General features: G+C 37.6%; 1 protein-coding gene across 4 annotated transcripts in view; it reads right to left on the bottom strand.

The window, feature by feature from the left end:
- Positions 1-21,732, bottom strand: part of Trim24 (tripartite motif containing 24) — a 108,652-nt gene that overhangs the window by 36,917 nt on the left and 50,003 nt on the right. For all 4 annotated transcript variants that reach the window (XM_041675501.1, XM_041675498.1, XM_041675499.1 and 1 more), the window contains exons 4-5: positions 6,844-6,976; positions 3,303-3,419 (exon numbers count right to left, since the gene is read on the bottom strand). In XM_041675501.1, the coding sequence (XP_041531435.1) occupies positions 3,303-3,419; positions 6,844-6,976 (250 nt within the window). The remainder of the gene's footprint in view (positions 1-3,302; positions 3,420-6,843; positions 6,977-21,732) is intronic.

Here is a 21,732-nt window from a genome sequence, read left to right as displayed (position 1 = left end):
AAGATGAGAAAGTTTCTCGTCTGGGCCAGGCACCTCTTAAGCACTAGCTAGGGGACCGCCAGGTTGTGCACTAGTTAATAGTTTCTCCTTTTTCCTGAGTGCCTAACTTCAACTACTTTGTTTCATGAAACTTTTCCAAAATTATTATTTATAAAAAAAATGGAGACGAAATGGACAGAAAGAAAAAACAGTACTAGACACTACACATTGGAACAGCTTACAGGAGACATTTGGTGACTGCACCCAGTGCCACAACTACAAAAGCTTTATTTTTCCTGCCTGTTCCTTCTACAGTCACTCTAAAACTTAAAAAGTTACAGAGATTGTATTCTGTTGTAAATTCTCAAGATAATTGCTTGAAATAAATATTGCTTCAGAATTAAGAAAATCAGGTAGGTGTACAAAGCAACCAAAACTCATTTAGAGGTTCAAGCCAGACATTAGTGGTACATGCCTTTATTCCCAGCACTCAGGAGGTAGATGCAGGTAGATCTCTGTGAGTTTGAAGCCAGCCTGGTATAGAGAGCCAGTTACAGGACAAGCTTCAACATTCCAGAGAAATCCTGTCTTGAAAAACCAAGCCAAACCAAAACAATGAAAACAAAACAAAATCTTCAGTGGTTCAATAGAACAAATAAGGAAAAAATCTGCATATTTCAACACAAATTAATAACAAATTAGTAGCATAATTTTAATCCTTCTGCAATCATGTAGACTGTAAAACTATATAAACTAAAGATATATTTCTGTGACAGTGCCTCATATACACAAAACTTTGAGCTCAATCCCTACACAGACGAAGAAAGGAACAAAGGGAAAGAAAAGGGCACCAACCCTTTTGATAATCATAATTCAGAAATCAAAGCCTCCTACACAGCAACGCTATTTTAAGGAGGAAAGAGCCCATATATGTAAGTTGAATGCTTTTGAGACGTAAGAAAGAATATCAAAAACTCAAGTTGAATGTTGGCTGTTGGCTGCGTAGCAAGTTTAAGGTCAGCTGAAGCTTCAAGTGATACTGCCTTAAAAAAAAAAAAACAACAACAAACCAACAAACCAAAATAAAAGCACACATATTAAAGGAACCCTAGCCACCTGGGGCACCACAAAAGTGGCCTCGTCCTTCCCCCATTCTGCCTTGCTAAAGACCAGTAGATAGATTCCAAAGTTTGTCTACCTCTCCCTTATTTGGCCACTTCCTTCCTCTGAGGCTGATTACCAAGGTCCAACCATCAAGGTATTGAAGTCCAGCAATCAAATCCCTCTTTGGCTCACCTATTTAACATGTCCAATTAAAATTAAACACTTCCCCATAACAGGGGGATTCCTGTTTATCTTGAAGCTGCCATAATTCTTTGTGTCACAATTGTCTCCGCTCTATCCAGAGGCAGTCCCTTCAGGGCAAATATCCCCCACTGCCACCCCCTTGCTAATGTTCAGCTCCTTTGTCTTGTCTCTTATATTCAATCTTCTATCCCTCTGGGGCAAATAAAATCTCCTTTGTACTAAGTCCAGTACTGATTCCATTCCTTTCACTGTGGATTCTCTGTGAATTCAAGGCTAGCCTGGTCTACATAGTAGATTCCAGGAAAGCCAGGACTCTACAGGTCATTGTCTTAAAACAAAACAAAATCACACAAAACTTTGTTTCAAAAACAAAATAAACAAAATCCCAAACATACCATCCCTATCTGTTTCATAAAACAGTAAGAACATTAAGATTATAAGCCAGGTGGTGGTGGCACACACCTTTAATCCCAACACTTAGGGAGGCAGAGGCAGGCAGATCTCAGTGAGTTTGAGGCCAGCCTGGTCCAGAAAGAGAGTTCCGGGTCAGCCAGGACTGTTACACAGAGAAATCTTGTCTCCAGGTGGCGGGGATGGGGTAGAGGGGAGAGGATAGAAAGAATAGATTATGATGGTTTTAAGCAAGATGAACCCCAAAGGCTGACACAATTTTGCTGATGCAGTCTTTTATTCAAGGTCTTTCTTCTGGGCACTTCAAGACAGTAGCAAGTTAACTTTGTGCGTGAAACAAGAGAAAGAGGACTCAACATTGCTTGGTGTGCTAAGGTGGAATGTGAATTGTCAGTAACTGCCCTAAATGGGAGATGAATCTAGGGGGCAGTTGCTTTTTCATGGAGCAGAAAAGGTTTCTAGTAAAGTATCTAGAAACAGACAAAGAATAAAGTGTTGTGTAATAGCTTTCTGGAGACTGAAACATTCTATCCTACAGGGAAGCTCCTTAAGCAGGAAGGAAGAGAAACAATTCAAAATAGCTTCAGGAAGTCCCTGAAATTGAACAAGTTCAGTAAGTCTTTCCCTGCCAGAGTAAGCAATAAAAGCTGAGAGTTTTTCTCAGAGTGGAGCTGCAAAGAAAACTCTTGAGACCAGGCTAACTTATTGGAAGAAGCCAAAACAGGCCCAGCTGCCTGAAAGAGGTTTAGATCAACTCAGGTTGGGAAAGGGCATCTCCAGCCTGCTAAGCTGCCTGCAGGCTGAGGAGTATGCTCCAGGCTCATCTTTGTGAGAACACACTGTACACATACTAGTGTGGGCTTCGGTGATGCAGCTGACTTTGAGTTATTTTTGCTCCCCAAATTCTTGTAAGTAAATACAGGTAATAAGATGCATTGGCTCACCAAATTGTAATTTTATGGGTCTTCTTCCTCTGACTCCTGTCCTCCAAATTAATATGTTATTATTGTTACATACATGTATACACATGTGTGCATATATACCATATATGTATATAAATAAACACATTGTATGTATGTATATGTGTGTATTGGGTTCTCTATCTGGGGTGAGCAATCATGTGTGTTGTGCCCTCCTAAGGAAATGTTTGGTCACAACAAAAGGGTACATCAAAGTTTAGTAATACCTAGTTTCAATGTGCACTAAAACTTGTATCCCATGTGACTAAAGGATTAGGACCTGGGAAGGCACCTCAAATATTAGGAAATATAAAAATAGCAATTAAGTACATAATCAAATATTAAAGTAGCTATGTTATTGGCAAAGCTGTCTTTTTTTCAATCTTAAAAAATTAAAATTAGAAAACCATTATAAATATATATCAGATAAATAAGCTATTTAGTATACGTTTTATTTAGTATATATTTTATTAGTGAAGAAATCACTTTCTAATCCAAAGTTTTTGAAAAAGTCTTACCAATCTTAAACTATTTGTAATCCAAAAGTTTAGCAATACTTTACAGTGAGTTGAAAAAAATCTAGAAATGCATATTTATTTACTATACATAAAGGATTTATTTATAGTTTCATAAATATAAACTTACCTGTTTTGGATCTGATTTCCTGTATACTTTATATATTTTGTTTTTTCCATCAGTTTGGTGATTAGTGTATCTATGATACCTTTTTGATTTTGAAAAGCTTCTTCTATAAATTGATATCTGAAGAAATAATAAGCAAATAACTTCATACAAGTATCTATACAAAAAAGTTCAAAAGTTAAAAAACCAAACCAAACCAAAACTAATACAAGAAGAGAATATGGGCCGGGAGAGATGACTCTAGTTAAGAGAACTTCTAGAGGCAGCTCATAACCACAGAAACACCAATCCAGAGGACTGTGTTCCCTTGCGGGCACCTGAATGCACATGCACATACAAAGACACACACATGAACAAATGAATCTAAAGAAAGAAAAATAATATAAAGGGTATAAAAAAAACAAACCTTTGAAAATTCCAAATATGGGTTGGAAAGACGGCTGCAGTGGGTAAAAGTGCTTATTGCCAAATCTTATTTTGATTCCTGGGACCCATGTGGCAGGAGAATTCCCATAAATTGTCCCCTGACTTCCATATACATAATGTGGTATTCATGAATGCATGCACATGCGCACATACGAAGTTTAAAAAGGCAGGATTTCCCATACAAGAAGGGAGTCTTTAGATACTCTATTTCAAGAGTGCAGTAAATACCCAACATTCATAGTTTAGAGACTTATACAGCCCATCTGACAGATGTAGCAAAAAGTAGTCAAAACTTAGTAAATATCTTAACAGCCTAACTATATTGGTATTTCATAGTCATGAAGGTTTGCTACAAATAAACACTTTCACTGGGTGGGGTAGTGTAATGAATCCCAGAACTCGGGAGGCAGGTGGATCGCAGTGAGTTCTAGGCCAGCCTGGTCTACAAAGTGAGTTTCAGGAAAGTCAGGACTGCTTACACAGAGAAACCCCCCAACCAAAAAAAAAAAAAAACAAAAAAACAAAAAAAAAACAACCAACCCCACCAAACAAAAAACACTTTCAAGATAATTTCTAAATAGTAAACAGCTTTGCTGTACAACTATAAAATTATTCTTCTGGGATAAGTGGGGAAAGGCATTTGATACAGGACCTTTTGATAAAGTCTTGAGTGACCTATAACATGACACAGCATTTAAGTAGTTGTTATTAATCTGGAAGTCAAGAATATTGATTGTAAAACAGAACAAAAGAAAAACAAACAAACAAACAAACAAAAACCCAAAAAACAAAACAAAAAGGGTGACTGTGGCAAATTACAGACGAGAAGCATGTGAAAAGACAGGGAGAGTATACATTAGAAAGAACTTTAGGGCTAGCAAGATGGTGTAGCAGGAGGCTACATTATCTGGCTTATCATTATCCCTAAGCCAGAAAACCCAGGTTCCATACTGAGAGCTGACTTCTGAAAGCTCTTTTCTAACCTTCACAGGTATACCCTCAACATAAATAACAAAATATTTAAAGCGCTGGGGACTCGGGAGGCTGAGGCAGGAGGCTCTCTGTTAAGTCTGAAGTCATCCTGATCTATAGTCACAGCTATATAGCAAGACACTTTCTCAAATAGAGAAAGCTAATTATTTTTGAAGTATAAAAAGAATAACTGCAAACCTAGAATTCTGCCCAAGGAACATATTCTTAATGTAAATAAGGGTGAAAAACTGGACATGGTGGTACACTCCTTTAAATCCAGCAGTAGCAGGCAGAAAGATCTCTGAGTTCCAGGAGAGCTAGAGCTATATAAAAAAGGTGAAAAATATTTCAGACAATCTGGGAGCTCTATCTCTGGTATAGCCTCAACAAAGTACCCTTAAGTAAATGAAATGAAGGAGATCCATGAAGGAATGGGAAATAATTAAAATCATATGTAGAAACAAAGTTAAATGAATATTGACTTAGGCAATAAGTAATGACTTGAGTATAATATATGTATATGTACCATATGTGTATATTGGTATTTCATTTGTATTATTTCATTAATAAATAAAATTTGCATGAAGATCAGAGAATAAAACAACCCCAGTGATCAGCCTTACAGACCAGGTAGTGATAACACACACCTTTAATCCCAGTAGCTACACTAGTTTGCCACTGAAACTGGGCAGTAGTGGTGCATGCCTTTAATTCCAGCCCCACAGAGGATTATAAAATGGGAGAAGACAGCTCTCAGGCAGTTGCATTCTGAGATTCCTGGAGGCAGGATCGCCATTTCGGACTGAGGTAAGAGACACTGGCTGGCTGTTTTGCTTTTCTGACCTTCAAGTTGAACTCCAATTTCTTTCTCTGAGTTTTTATTAATCATCCTTCATATATGATAAAGCAAGGGACATATTAGGAGACAAAGGTTGTATTCTAATAAGGTTTATGTCCAGTCCAGGAAGAAGATAAGTAGAAATTAACACCAGATGAGATTTTAACACCAGAGTAGTCAAGGCCAGTGAGCTGATTCAGCAGATAAAAGCACTTGTGCTAGCCTCACAGAACCCACGCAAAAGGAGGGAACCAACTCCCAACTGAGGTGGCACATGTGAGCCTGCTCTCAGACACACACAAACACAGACACCTATACAATAAACTGAACTTTTAAAAGTCAGCCATGGTGGTACAAAAATAAGGAAGATCTCTATGAGTTTGAGCCTAGCCTGATTTATATAGTTCCCAACCAGACAGGGCTAGATAGTAAGATTCCACATAAACAACAACAACAAAAGCCCTACCAAGGAAAAGTCTCCTAATTTTGTGAAACTAGCAACCTTGTTATTTTATAAACAGTATGGTAAGCCAATATATCTCAATGTAGGCTGACTTTGGCCCATAGGACATTTGGCAATGTCATAGGAATATTTTTAAATTATTTTTTAGCATTTTTACATGGGCGCAGAGGGCATACAAGGGTACAACTAATTTGAGAGCCATAGTTGAAAATATTTTGAGTTTTAATTATTATGCCTAAAAGGTCCATGAAACAAAAATGTCTCTGATCTGTAAGCTTCTTGTTTGAGGACAGACAGTTCCTGAAATGCTGGAGGCCACTGTTTATGGGAGGTAACAAGCCACAGGTTTGTTTGAGCCATCTGCACTGGATGTGTTTGATCACATGTGGGCAGGAGGCTCACAGGCAGGAAATACGTTAGGATGTATGCTTGCCTCTGATTGGATATAGGCTGGAGGTACATCAGAAGGTACATTTGATCCTGATCAGACTTGATGACAAATACTTCAGCCAATGTAAACTGCGATTAGGGGTCATTTCTCAGGAATGGGTATGAACCTGGCCAGAACCATTCACTTAGTACTTTAACTAAGTGTGCTTCAAATTTGGCTTTTGAACTGTGACAGTGGTCTTTTTCTCAATCAGTGGGGTTAACACTAGCACCTAACCACCATATAATGCACACCATTCAATGTACTGTCTGGACCAAAATATAAAGAAACTGAAATTGAGAAAGCCAGCTTGTCACTGGCCAAACAAAACACATACAAATCTCCACTCAGGTGAAACAGCAGTAGTCCATAAAAGGTATGCTGCCACTCTGAAAAAAACAAGGCATGTTGGTACCTATGCTCTTTGTGTTCCAGCAGCTGGCAGTCCCGACATGTCAGTTTGTCACATGTTTCACAGTAAAGCTTCAGCTGCTCCTTCTTATGGAATGGACAGAACACTGGTCGTTGACTGGTCACACCAACTGCCTCTGCAAAAATAATGGACAGCAAAAAGAAAATTCATGTAATTGAACAGAAAATCATTAGATGGTCCATTTTTACCCAATTCCATGGACATAAAAGAACTCTTGTTTCTTTAATCTATGCAGCTTAAGTTTCACTACATTACAGATTTTGAAATATTAAATATTTTCAAGGTTGGTGGCTAAAGGCATCTTCTAACTCTGTTGGAGGAAGAGAGGCCTCTTGTTAATTCCTGGCTGCTTAGCCCCAAAATAATCACACAGCAACTATATTATTTAAAACACTGCTTGGTCCGTTAGCTCTAGCTTCTTGTTGGCTAACTCTTACATATTAATTTAACCCATTTCTATGAATCTGTGTATTGCTACATGGCTGTGGCTTACCAGCTAAAGTTTCAGCATCTGTCTCTGGCAGGGCTACATGGCTTATCTCTGACTCCGCCCTTCCTCCCAGCATTCAGTTTAGTTTTGCTCACCTAGCTCTGCTCCCCATAGCTCTGCTATAGGCCCAAAACAGTTCCTTTATTAACCAATGATATTCACAACATACAGAGGGGAATTCCACATCACCTCCCCTTTTCTGTTTAAATGAAAAGGAAGGCTTTATCTTCAACATAGCAAATTACATATAACAAAACAGGTATCGAAAAGAATTACAGATACAATATTTATATCTACTTTTTTATTGTAACTAAGAAAAACTATAACTATCAATTCTTCAACTCCATCAAAGACTCCAGAAGGATATACTATTACCTAAGTAAACTGGAAGTGCATTATAAGCAACTTCCAAAACTCTAGAATTGACAGAGACATCTTGCTGCCTGGACAGCCACCCAAAGTTCTTCTGTACTGTCAGGGCATCCATCTTCAGCCTCAGGCCCATAGTATCTCTGGCAGACTCTTTCACTGAAGCAGGAACCCTGAAGTATGGTCTCACCTTTAAGCAAGTCTAGGAGTCATTTCTTTGTGGGTGTTGCATGTCTAATTCATCAAGCAGTGCAGACAAGAACACTTCCTTGCCCAATGGCTAACCAACTCCATAAGGAGCCTCTTTGATGCCCATCTTCCTCTTGAAGTAGCTTGGCGCTGCCAGGAGCAAATGTGTCTCACTGTCATCAAAAGTCCTAAGTTCTTAAACATTTTAAATGCCATATTCTGGAATCTTTAAAAATCTTTGAAGGGGGCTGGAGAGATGGCTCAGAGGGTAAGAGCACTGGCTGCTCTTCCGGTGGTCCTGAGTTCAATTCCCAGCAACCACTTGGTGGCTCACAACCATCTGTAATGAGACCTGGTGCCTTCCTTGCCAGCAGTACATTGTATGCTTAATAAATAAATAAATCTTTAAAAAAAAAACTTTGAAGAATGTCTATCCATCTGAAATACATCTCTGTACATCTAGAAAACCTGACTATCATGACTAAAAGCTTGACTATTATAGATGACTATCTAGTACATTACATTTTTAAATGAGCTGCACAAACACAATACCTTAATCAAAAGCGCATATATATATATATATAAACAAAACTGACCTTAAATTTTTATCAATAACCAAGATCCATACCAATGCAAATCTCTATAGCATATCCCCCTTTAAATGCAAAGAAATATTTATAAACAATATTTGGAAATATGGGCTTAGTTTTTCTAAACTGCTTCCTGCTGTTTATCAGGCGAAGTATCTTCTATTTGGGGGTGTTCACAGAAATCTTTTGGGGGATCTTGGTCCATCAAACCATATTGGTATGGAAGCAATCCACAGGTTCTCATCTTCTGTGGAAACAAAAGAAGATCCTCTTTTCCAAAGCAACATATTCTTAGAACCAAATTTTAGAATCAAGACACCTTTCTGTTGGTTTAACTTAGCAGTCATACAATAAAATGTCTCTCTGTAGTTAGCTCCTTCACAGTCAAAAAAAATTACAGAAAACACAATAATATATATAATCCAGACTCTATGTGTATAGTCCATCTTTACATGGCTTATTCTTCTTTACTGTTTAATCTATGACTGTCCATACTGTCTCTTTAAAGATTTTTTTAAACGATTTACTTCTTTTTCAACTGTCTATACTAGATTTCTTCTCTCTCCCAAGTTTACATACATTTATTCAACACTGTGACCCATTTAGAGTTCTTTTATGTCTGAATCTGTCCTTATTGCATTATCTGTAATCCTCTACTGTCTTGAAGAGTTTTTAAAATGGTAAGCAGCTTGTTTGAAGTTACTCTGGATGCTGGCTCTACCTCTCTCCACTTTTAAAATGGTGGGGGTACCATTACTGCCAGCTTTGGGGCTGTCAGGTAGGAGCTGCGCTCAGCACTTTAACTCTGAGAACGAGCGTGCAGTACATAAACCCTTTTTATCTGAGTAATAGCTAAATCTTCCATGCAGAGCACTGCGCAACCTGAAAATATCTTTGTGTATGAGGCAGGAATGAGCCATTGTCTCCTGCCTGTGCACACCTAGTAGACCTGATCCTGCTGCCTGTACAGGCGGGGAGAGCTGAGCCATGGGCATGGTCTCAGCTACTTTACTCCCGACCCTGAGTGGGCCCACAAATGCCATTCCAATGCTCCATAGCCAGAATTCACACTGGCAGCACGGTCCAGGGAGCCATGTTTTAAAACGACATGGCTTTTTCCTGCTACTGCTGAATCAGGAAAACCTCTGGAGCTGCTGCAGCAAGCCACCAGCTAAAAAAAAAATGTGGCTAAACTTTGTTTGTTGTGTGACTAGAGTTTTTTTTCTAAGCCCTCTCAGGTTTTACATGGATTTAGTCTACCACATTGGTGCCAATCTGTTGGAAGAGAAGCCTCATATCTCCAAGCCTGATGAACTAAATTAAATCCCCAGAACCCACACGGTGGAAGGAGAGAACCAACTCCCATAAGATGTCTCACACAAGGTACCTGCACTCATACTCACAAAGAATAAATTATAAAAACCAAAAAACTTAGAACACTTTTCAAGCATTTAAGGGAACTGAATAAAAATTTTCACTTTAATTAAGGAGTAATTTAAATGGCTAGATATGTCATGAAAATATGTAGTTTATAAAATTAAAACATTTTAAGATAGTCCCTATGAATATAAACTAAATGTTTTCTAACCTAAATATGAGACAGGACTATCAAAATGTGTGGACTTGAACTAGAAACAAGGCTCAGAAGTTAAGAATTACCTGACTTGCTCCTCTTCCATATCAGCAACCACATGGCAGTTCACAACCCTCTGTAACTAGAGCTCCACAGAGTCTAATGACCTCTTAATGGTCTCCACATGCACCAGGCACTAATGTGGTGATGCACAGAAATACATGTAGGCAAAACACATATATACATAATAAAATATTCTTAAGAAGTTGTGGACTGGCCTGGGATGGTTCTACAAACTGGCTCTCATAAATATGGCCATAGTTGAGTATGCATCTCTAGCATCTCTGGTGTACACTGACATATTTCTTCTTCATAAGTTAACTGTACTTTTAGTTTGTGAATGCCCACACCCCTCTTACTGGGAATTAAACCTAGAGCTTTATATAAGCTAAGAAAATATTTAACCACTGAGCTATACCTACCAGCTATTCTTAAGTTTTGTGAGGAGACTGCATGAATTTATACTCCCAACAACACTATAAGGGTTCTTTTTTCCTGAATCCTCATTAGATTATTATTATTATTATTGCCAGTAAGACTGCAATGAGATAAAACATAAATGTACTTTCATTTGCATATTTCTGATGGCTTAGGCAACAGAACTTTCTTATATAGTTATTATCCATACATGCTTCTTTTATTGACTGGATTGTTTGAGGGGTGTACTTTGATGTTTTTTTTAGTTCATATATTCTAAACTTTTTATGTATGTTCATGTGTGTTTGGGTACACATGTGTAATGAACATGTATGTACAGAGACCAGGTGTCATTCCTCAGGAGCCACCTGTTTTGGAGACGGAGTTTCTCATTAGCACCTAGATCTGTCTAATAAGTTAGGCTGCTTGGCCAATACGGCTCAGAATTCAGCATGTGTCTGTGCCCCCATTCCCAGATGCTTCATCACTCAAATTACAAGTAAGTCATCATGCTAGGCTTTTTAATATGGATATTAGTGACTGAACTTACGTCCTTATCCTTGTACAGCAAGCACTTTACTAACTGAGCCATCTTCTCAGCTCCTGTGTATAGCCTAGGCTAGGTCTTAATCCCCTCAAAGATTAATAGCTGTAGCCTTTTTACTTTATTTACTTTGCTTAACAGAAACATTTTCATGAAATCACATTTGTCAATTCTTGTTATTATTTCCTGGCCTATTTGTCCCTTTCAGAAGATGGAAGTCAACAGGCAACAGCACTTGCCATTTTTCTAGAGGACTCGGCACCCCATCAGGTGGCTCAAAACTGCCTGTGTCTTTAGTTCCAGTTTAGATATTCTCTTCTGACCTCTGTAGGCACTGCATACACACATAAACTCACAAATTCACAATAAACCAATTGTTTTTTTTTTTTTTTAAATTAGGATATGTGGCTTTGGAGCCTGTCCTGGAACTAGCTCTTGAAGACCAGGCCCAAGTGCTGGGATTAAAGGCGTGAACCACCACTGCCTGGACAAGGATAAGTATTTTATTATTATTATTTATTTGTGCTTTTAGAACTTGAACTCAAAGCCTTGTGCATGCCACTTGGTTAATAAGAAGCCTGAGCTAACAGGCCAAACAGTGTTCTAATTAATATAGTTTCTGTGTTATTGTTCAGGTCTGGGTGGCCAGGAAACAAACAAGCAGGCTCTGCCTACAACCACTGAGCTACATTCCCAGCTCCATCAACAAGTCTTTATTTAGACAGAGTCCTTTCTCAAAAAGTACATGTATAAACCTATATTTTTCAAGTCCAAAAATAGTTTTTATGGTTTATAATAAAAAATTTTTTTTACCCCTCTCATAGGGAAACATTAATAAATTTAACTATTGGAGACATCTAAAAGATTTATGATTTAAAATTCTTAGAAAAATGTTAGAAGTAGCCAGAAAGGAAAATTAAGTTGTAGATTTAAATTATCTTACCATGAGTTAATGAAAAATTGACAATAAAAAGTAATAAAGAACTGTACAGAATTCTTTCAAGGCTGGGGATACAGTCCTGTTGCTAGTGTCTAGCTAGCACACATGAACCCAGGGGTTCAATCCTTGTCACCTCATAAGCAGGTCAAACTGGATTAGACCTGTAACTCCAGAACCTGAGAGGGAAAAGCAGGATGATCAGAGCTTCAGGTGATCCTTTAATACAATCAATTCTTGGTTCACAGTAATCACACTCTAATTATTAAATTTACACTCAATAATACATCATATTCATTCACAGAACTACCAAAGTAAAAAATCAAAACAAAACCCCAACTCTGCAAGTACAGAATATCTTAAAATAAACTGAAACAGCGAAATACTATAATTCAAATACTTATCTAAAACACACATTGAGTATATAGCTCATCTGTCCCAGTAATTAAAAAAAATTTCGGGTTTTTTTGGGGGGGGGTGTTTCTGAGGGTAAACAGGTTTTCTCTCTATTATGTAGCTCTGCCTGTCCTGGAACTTGCTATGTAGATCAGGTTGCCTCTGCCTCCTGAATGCTGGGATAATAGCTGTGCATCACCGCACCCATCACTAGTAACAGAAATTTAAAATTAAATAATTGAAAAGAAACACAAGAGTAATGGACTAAAGGGTAGAAGTAATTGGATAAATATACCCAAAGAGCTACTCCTATGAATAAATATAAAACCAAACCTACCATATAAGTTAAAAAAAAATGATACAAACATACAAAACTCACAAAGGAAGAAGAAAAATAACCATAGAAAAATTTGGTAGTTGTTCTGGTTTGGATGTGAAATGTTTCTTTACCTCTCATTCATCCCCAAAAGCAACCTGAATTGAAGGTCTGGTATGGTAATATTTTGTTTGTGCTTTAACAAATAAAACTTGCCTGAAGATCAGAGTACAGAGCTAGTCACACTACTTAGCCAGAGGCCAGACAGAGGTGGGACACATTTTTAATCCCAGCACTTGAGAGGCAGAGGGAGAAGTTGGATCTCTGTGAGTTTGAGGTCACCCTGGGCTACATGAGACTGAATCAGTCTAAAAGAGAAACAGAGCCAAGTTTTCCAGGCCCACACCTTTAATCCCAGCACTAAAGAGGTGAGAATAGGAAGTGATATGGCTGGGCAGAGAGGAAAATAAGGTAGAAGAGACAGGAGCTCAGGATTTATTCTAAGGTTTCACAGACATGGCATTCAATCTGAGGGCTTGTAGAGACATGATATCCCATTCAGTCTGAGGATTTCATCGAGGTAAGAACTAATGACTAGCTGCTCTGCTTCTCTGATTTTTCAGTTTCCACCGCTCCTCCCAATAGCTGACTCTGAATTTTTATTATCAAGACCAATTAGAATTTGTTCTACATCTGGCTTTTTGGAGTATGAATTCACAAAAAAGCCACTTGCCTGTGGCTTTGCAGCCACCAGCGTAGTCCAGAGCTACACACAGCCTATGTCATTGTGCTGGAGGTAAGGTTTTCCTTTCTTCTCTCCTGATGGGCTTTCCCTGGGCACCCTTCTCAGGCTGTTCCCAGACTAGATAGCTGCATTGAAATCTGTTAGGGCTTCTACTGTTCTATGCAGTAGCAGTCAGATTCATACTTCACCATGAAGTCATCTGAACCATCGGCAGCAGATTTGGTGAGACAATTTGGAATTTTGAAAAAAAAAAATTAGTTAAAAGAGAAAGTTTTTCCCCAAAAATGGGAAACACAATTATGATGAAGAGAGTCAGGTTGCTGTATGCTTATGCAATGCATGATTTAAAACTGGAACATTTAAATCAATTAAATGAAGAGATAGCCAACTGGAATCGACATAATGTTAATTATCCCCTTGATAATTCTTGGTTTATCTCTAAAAAAGGTGGTTGATATGAGTGCCAAGATACAGACCTTAGAAAAACTTATAAAAACAGATCATCGGCTGGGCGGTGGTGGCACACGCCTTTAATCCCAGCACTTGGGAGGCAGAGGCAGGCGGATCTCTGTGAGTTCGAGACCAGCCTGGTCTACAAGAGCTAGTTCCAGGACAGGCTCCAAAACCACAGAGAAACCCTGCCTCGAAAAACAAAAAAACAAAAACAAAAAAACCCCAAAAAAACAGATCATAGAGATATCCAAACTCAGACACAGGAATTTAAAGAAAAACCATTATGAATACTGCATTATAAGGTTACAAAGAAACAGCCTAAGGTTTTCAAACAACCAACCTTAATTTGTCCAGTCACCTTACAAGAACTGCCAAATGATAGCACCAAGTCTCACAGGAATCCTTTGGGAATGTTAGATTTAAGGAGATCCATGGCAGCGAGTCTCATAGGGCATGCATTCACCTTTTCTGAAGCAGATGTTAAACTTATGATCAACTTGTCATAGAATTATCCCCCCAGACTGGAAAGACTTGGTTACATCAGCTTTAGAGCCTGGTTCTCAATTACTGTGGAGGACCTGGTGAAAAGATGAGGCTAAGACTATTGAATAATGAAGAAGGGCTAGAGGTATGGAAATCTCACAAGACCAACTTTTTGGAGGAGACTAGGCTAATATAGAAAGGCAGTCTCTATATGTTAACCACTGTCTAGTTTTATGCCATACAGCAGTTTTAAATGCTTGGGACAGAACTGAATGAGCAGGAAAGAAAATTGAATCATTTACTAAAGTTATACAGGGCCAAAAGAAACCTGCTCTGATTTCTTATAAAGACTAACTTCAGCGGTAAATAGAATGATACCAAATTCAGAAGCTAGACAAATAATAATAGAGTTCCTGGCTTATAAAAAATGCTAATTCAAAATGGAAAAGGGTAATTAAGTCACTAAGTGTAAGATCAGCACTCTTGGAGGAATAGATCTGAGATACAATATTGAATCTCATGACCATGATGATGCTTGGAGATGAGACATGATTTCCTGAGGTATGAAGAAAAAGCAAAATGTCAAATGGTTCATTTCGGTAGACAAAGTTACGTAAAAAGGGATTGTAAACAAGGCGTTCCTAGAAACAATGATCTTTCTAAGCATAATTCAAACAGAATGCCCTTTCTTTCTGGATTATGCAGAAGGTATGGCAAAGGCAGGCACTGGACTAACGAATGTATATTAACAAGGGGCAGTCAAGGTAACCCTTGATGAGCCTCTCACAGGACTGCATGTCAAACTCAGTTTAGTTGTTTCCTGTCATCGTGAAGGAAACCCCTTACAGAGGCAAAGAAACTAATCACTATTTTGAAAAACTATACTGCTCTGCATGATAGAACAGCTATAGAAGAGAGAACAAAAAATTCAGGAGAAACCATAAAGCGAATATTTTGGCAAACTTTTATAAATGAACAAAGGCCAAAATTTTAAAAACATGAATAAATGATGTTGTCACTGAAAGCCTTGGAGATACAAGTGCAGAAGTCACAATAATTGTACCAGATACTTGGCATCCAAACTGGCCTCTTCAAGAGGTAAATGTTCAGTTTTGAGGAAGTGGAACTTTATCTCAGATAAAACAGAGCACAAGATGGGTCAAATGTATAGGGCCAGAAAGAGAGAAAAAATTTAAAGCCCCATATATGCCTAACATACCAATGAGTTTATGGGGATGTGATTGGTTACAGCAACAGAATAATCAGATTAACATTCCTTCGATCTCAGAGACAGACAGACCATAAATTAAAATATGTTAAAGGAAAAAATATTAGAAGGGCACAATGGCTGCTCATCTTTCAAAGACAGCAGCAGTCCTCCCTTTAAAATGGTTGACAGACAAACCTGTATGGGTTAAGCAATAGCCCTTAACAACAGCGAAACTGCAGGCTTCAGAACAGCTGGAATAGGAGCAGTTAAATGCTCAGAATATTGAAGAATCAACCAGCCCTTGGAATTCTCCTGTATTTGTTCTTTAAAAAAAAAAAAAGGAAAATGGAGAACAATTACAGATCTAAGAGCTGTTAATAAGGTGATTCAGTCAATGGACTCTCTACAGTGTGGAATTCCTCTGCCTTCTCTATTACCTAAAGGGTGATGCCTTACAGTTACTGATTTAAGAGAATGTTTCTTCACTTTACCTTTACAAGAAAAGACAGAAAAATCTGCCTTCACAGTTCCTACTTAGAATAATTCTCAGCCTGCTAAAAGATATTTATGGAAGATTCCCATAGAGAATGTTAAATAGCCCCACCCTGTGCCAATATTTTGTACTGCAGCCCACGGAAATGATACATAAGCAATTTCCTTGATCTATACCTTACCATTACATGGACGACATCTTACTAGATGATTCAATATAGATACTTTAGAAAGAATGTTTGAAGACATAAAAACAATTTTGTCTACACATCAGGGAATCCTGATTGCTCTTCGAGCTGATGAGGGAGGGGGACTTGATTGGGGGAGGGGGAGGGAAATGGGAGGCGGTGGCGGGGAGGAGGCAGAAATCTTTAATAAATAAATAAATAAATAAATAAATAAATAAATAAAATGAAAGAAAAAAAACAATTTTGTCTTGTTGGGGATTACAAATTGCTCCTGAAAAATTCCAAACAGAAGAGACTATTAATTATTAAAAGTCTATTAATTAATAAAATAGGTATACAAAAAAATCAGACACCAAAAGGTACAAATTAGGACAGATTGATTTCAAACTCTTAATGACTTTCAAAGATTGCTAGGAGACATTTCCTATCTATAAAACAATATTGGGATAGAAAATGATAAACTGAGTAAGTTGTTCAAACCTTAGACGGTGACAAGGACTTAAATAGTCCAAGGGAATTATCACCTAACACTGAGAGAGAATTGGCTTTGATGGAAAACAAATTATAGGATGCACATATGTATTATGTGTATCCAATCTCAATTGCATTCTGGTCATATTATCCTCTAAATATTACCCTACAGGAATATTAATGCAAAGAGAAGACATTATCTTAAAATGGACCTTTCTGACCACATAAACAGAGTAAAAAGTTAAAAGCTTATGTGGAAAAGGTCTCTGAGTTGATACTAAAAGGAATACTGAGACTTTGTCAATTAGCAGGAATAGACACAGCAATAATCAGGAATAGGAATCATCCTGTATATATAACACATTTCCGATCCCATACAGGTCTGCCAGGCCTTAATAGCACAAGGTAATGAAGAAACTGATGAACTATTCATAGGAAATGAGCTGGAAGCCTCAGAATTTCATGAAAAGTCAATAGCAAAGGTTTAAAAAAAGATTTTTCCATCACTTGGCAAAAGGTCAAGGAAAAGAAAAAAAAGGAAATACCTACTTGTTCTTTGTACAAAAAAAACTTCTACCTGCAGGAAGTAACCCAAAGGGTATTCAAAGGAATGAAATCTGGCAGATGGATGTGTTAAATTTTGTAGAATTTGGAAAACTAAAATATGTTCACCAAAACATTGATACTTATTCTGGATTTCAATGGGCAATTGCTTTGAGTTCAGAAAGGGCTGATTTAGTAATCACACATTTATTAGAAGTTATGGACATCATGGGTATACCTGTACAATTTAAGACTGACTGTCTCTAATAAAATGAAAGTTTTTTGACTACTGCAAAATAAAGCATATTAAAGGCATAAAGAATTCTACAAGCAGTCATAGAAGGATCAAATCTAACTCTAATTTGCTAAATAAACAGATAGAGGTAATAAAGACCACCCATAATAAATTGCAAAAGTTTTATTAACTTTGAATTTTCTTTCTTTCTTTTTTTTTTTAGCCATATAAGAATTTATTAACAAGGAGAGAAAGAAAGGAAAAGAGAGAGAGGAAGAGAGAGAGAGAGAGAAGGAGAGAGAGAGGAGAAAGAGAAGAAGGGAGAGAGACAGAGCCCCTTAACTTTGAATTTTCTAAATGCTAATGAGAAAGGAACAACAGCCGTGAAGAGACATTAGCTAATAAAAAGAAAAAAACTATGAAATTAAATCAGCCTGTATACATTAAAGACATGCTGACCTCAGAATGGAAACCAGGAGAAGAAAAGGTATGGATACCATCAAAATTGTTAAAGGTTAGATTTGAACAAGAGAGATCTCTTAATTAGAAGAGGTGATAGTTCAAACAGCGTGACAATTCAATCTAAACTAACATATACAACTGACAACTGCTTCTTACACAATCAGATATAACTTGCCAAAAACGAAACTCCCCAAAATTAGAGTTGGGGAAGGATTTTCGTTTGTCTTTTCAGAAGAATGAAAGCACCTAGATAAGGAATCTGAAGACCAGTGGAAATGAAACATCTGAAGAAAAAGGACCAATCATCCAGAGAAAATGTCCAAAGAAAGAATAAACTGGCCTATTGTTATTACATTTTCAACAGGATAAAATTTCATAAATTTTTCCTAATGTTTGTTTCTGCTGTTCTCTACAGATATATAATACAAATGGTCTTTTGGTAATTCCAGTACAATTAAAGATTAAAGCTGGCTTTGGAGTTGGAGTGTGGGTCTCTCCTTCTCTAAACCCAAGCATGCTTGCTAAAGTGAAATATAAAATCTCTGTCTCATGTCAGAAGAACCACCTGATATGGGACAGAAGAAAAACCAAACTTAATGGACTATTTTATTGCCACTAATCTCATAATCTCTTGGTTCTATTTTGACTCTTTAGAACTTTTAAGATATAAATATTATCTCAAATTTATAAGATTAACATGTATATATTTTAAACTTTTTGTCATGCTATTAATGATCATGTAGAGTACTAATTCTAGAAAAAGGCTTCATTTAGCTTTTTGTACATGACTTCGGGTTTGAGTATCACTTTTTAGCAGTGAACACTGACTACACTTCTTAACAGTGACCTCTGAGATCTCCCAATGGATGATGGGGGCCCCAGAACGATAATTCCACCAGGACTATGATAACACCACTAAGCCATGATCAGCTTTGAGCTACAAACTGTTCAGAACAATATCCAAGTTGCTAGATGAGATGATCCAGGCTCACAGCCTATCCTAGTCACAACTTGAGACAAGTCCTGCACTTTCCTATTGTGCTGAAACTGAACAACAAATGATATAGCTACCTCTAAGACTTGACAATTAACCCCAATTTTTCTTTTCAGGATCCCCTAAAATGTCATCGCCCCCTGGATAGCAGGAAGTAAATTTTAAAACACGATTCCCACATTCCCAAGAGGTGAGGTGCGTGGTATCGGGGTGGTGTTGGTATTGTTATGGATATTTGTTTAGGTGGTTGGATCCAAGTTATTATTGGTAACAGTAAGGAAAAAACTGAACAAAGGAGTTTAGATTCAGGGTTCATGTCTTGAAAAGAAAAAGGATGATATATATATATGATAGGATATAAGATTATATGATAGGAAATGAGATTAGATTACTGGATCTGAAAAAAGGGGTGGGGGAGATAAATAGAATAAAAAGGTAGATTATTGAATTTACTTTTAACCAAAACAAGCAACTACTACTTTAAAATATTTTATATTGATATGGATTTTTGTATGTTGACACAAATTTAAGATTACTTTTGTTAGAACATACTGTACAAACATTGCTAATGTTGTTCAAAGTATTGCACCTACACAGCTCATGCAACAATGTAATGAAAGCTGAGCAGTGGTGGTCCACTGCCTTTAATCCCAGTACTTGAGAGGTAGAGGCAGGTGGATCTCTGTGAGTTCAAGGCCACTCTGGTTTACAGAGCTAGTTCAAGGATAGGCTAGAAAACTACTGAGAAACCCTGTCTTGAAAAACTGAAAAAACAATGCAATGCATATTTCTAGTCCTTCTAGTATAGTATAAGGAAAGGAAAGTTAGTAATTAGTCAACTATATGAACTTGCAGTCATATCAGGCCTGTTTTCAAGGTAAAACAGAGATATAGTTTAGACAGACAGGTCATCCTGAAACACTTCAGAGAGCTACAGAATATGGCATTTAAGATGTTTTAATAACATATGACATTTTTATGACAATGAGACATGTCTGCTACTGGCAGCACCAATCTACTTCAGAAGATGATAATCACTGAAGAAACTGCACATTTGAGTTTATTTTCTTTGCAGAAAAGTAAGCTGATGTAGGAGGGTCTTCTATCTATCTGTTGCTTTCACTGGTTAATTAATAAAGAAAACTGCTTGGCCTGATAGGCCAGAACATAGGAAGGCAGGGAAGACAAAACAGAATTATGGGGGAAAGAAAGCACAGTCAGGCAGACGCCATGGTTCTCCAACCTGAGACAGACACAGGTTAGGATCTTTCCCGGAAAGCCATCAGCTCATGGTGCTACACAGATTATTAGAAATGGGTTAACCAAGATGTGAGAATTAGCCAATAAGAGGCTAGAACTAATGGGCCAGGCAGTGTTTAAATGAATACAATTTGTGTCTTGTTATTTTGGGGTATAAGCTAGCTAGCCAGGCAGCTGGGAGCTGGGCTGCGGAAAGCGGCCCGCTGCTCCTTTCACTATAAATCACTAGGCAACAAAGTGCTCTTGATTGCTAACAGTATGTTGTGCAAATTGGACAAGCAGGACACAAAAGAGATCAACTGCCAAACTTTGTCAAGATAAGGCAGGACAGTCTTTCAAAGTCCTGCTTCATAGAAGTCTATCCAATGTGCTAGGCCTATAGGCCAAAGAAGGATGCCCCAAAATTACAGAAGAACCTTGGGTAGCAAGCTGTTTCTGTTATTTCTCACATTTTTTTGAAAGTTGCTTGCTTCCAATTTGTTCTTACTCAATTAATACTTCTATCTTGGTTCTCTGAGGGAGTTAAAACTAGGTAATTATAGTTTTTCTTATTTACTAGGCTCAGAAAAGAAATTCACAATTGAAATGTAAAGTGTATAATGTTAAAGTTGAAAGACATAAAACGATAATTTTGGATTGGTAAAGTAAATTAGAATAAAAAGTTGCCAAGCAGTGGTGGCACATGCCTTTAATCTCAGCACTTGGGAGGCAGAGGAAGGCATACCTCTGTGAGTTTGAGGCCAGTCTGATCTACAAGAGCTAGTTCCAGAACAGGCTCCAAAGCTACACAGAAACCCTGTCTCAAAAAACAAACAAACAAAAACAAACAAACAAACAAAAAAGTGAACTAGGTACAACACTTTGAACTCACCAAGATAGGATAGATAATGGAGTATTTTCTCTGAATTTGTCAAAGGCAAATGGACTAGATGTTGCTGATGTACTTATTGCCTGTATATATTATATATAGTTATTGTACTCACTATATAAAGTTTTTTATATCAGTCATAACCTTTTTTATTTTAGACAAAAAAGGGGAAATGTGGTTATATTTTGTTTGTGCTTTAACAAATAAAGCTTGCCTGAAGATCAGTGTGGAGTTAACAACACTGCCACAGAGGTCAGGCAGTGGTGGCACACAAATTTATCACAGCCCTACTGGGATAGGGATGGGAAGTGATGTGGCTAGGTGGAGAGACGAACATAAGGTAGAAGGAGACAGGAGCTCAGGATTCAGTATGTGGTTTCGCAGACATGGTATTCAGTCTGAGGACTTGTAGAAACAGGATACCCCATTCGGTCTGAAGATTTCATAGAGGTAAGAACTGGTGGGCTGCTCTGCTTCTGACCTCTCAGTTTTCACCCCCTAATATCTGTTTCTGGGTTTTTATTTACAACAGCCTGGTCCTGAATTTAACATGCTATCCACACTATGGAGTTTTGACTCTCCCTTT

This window comes from Microtus oregoni, unplaced genomic scaffold (assembly GCF_018167655.1).
Source record: "Microtus oregoni isolate MIOR12 unplaced genomic scaffold, Mior012 000026F_ref0000081, whole genome shotgun sequence".
Lineage (NCBI taxonomy): Eukaryota > Metazoa > Chordata > Mammalia > Rodentia > Cricetidae > Microtus > Microtus oregoni.
Note: the sequence above shows the minus strand (reverse complement) of the source record. Positions and strands in the feature narration are given on the sequence as shown.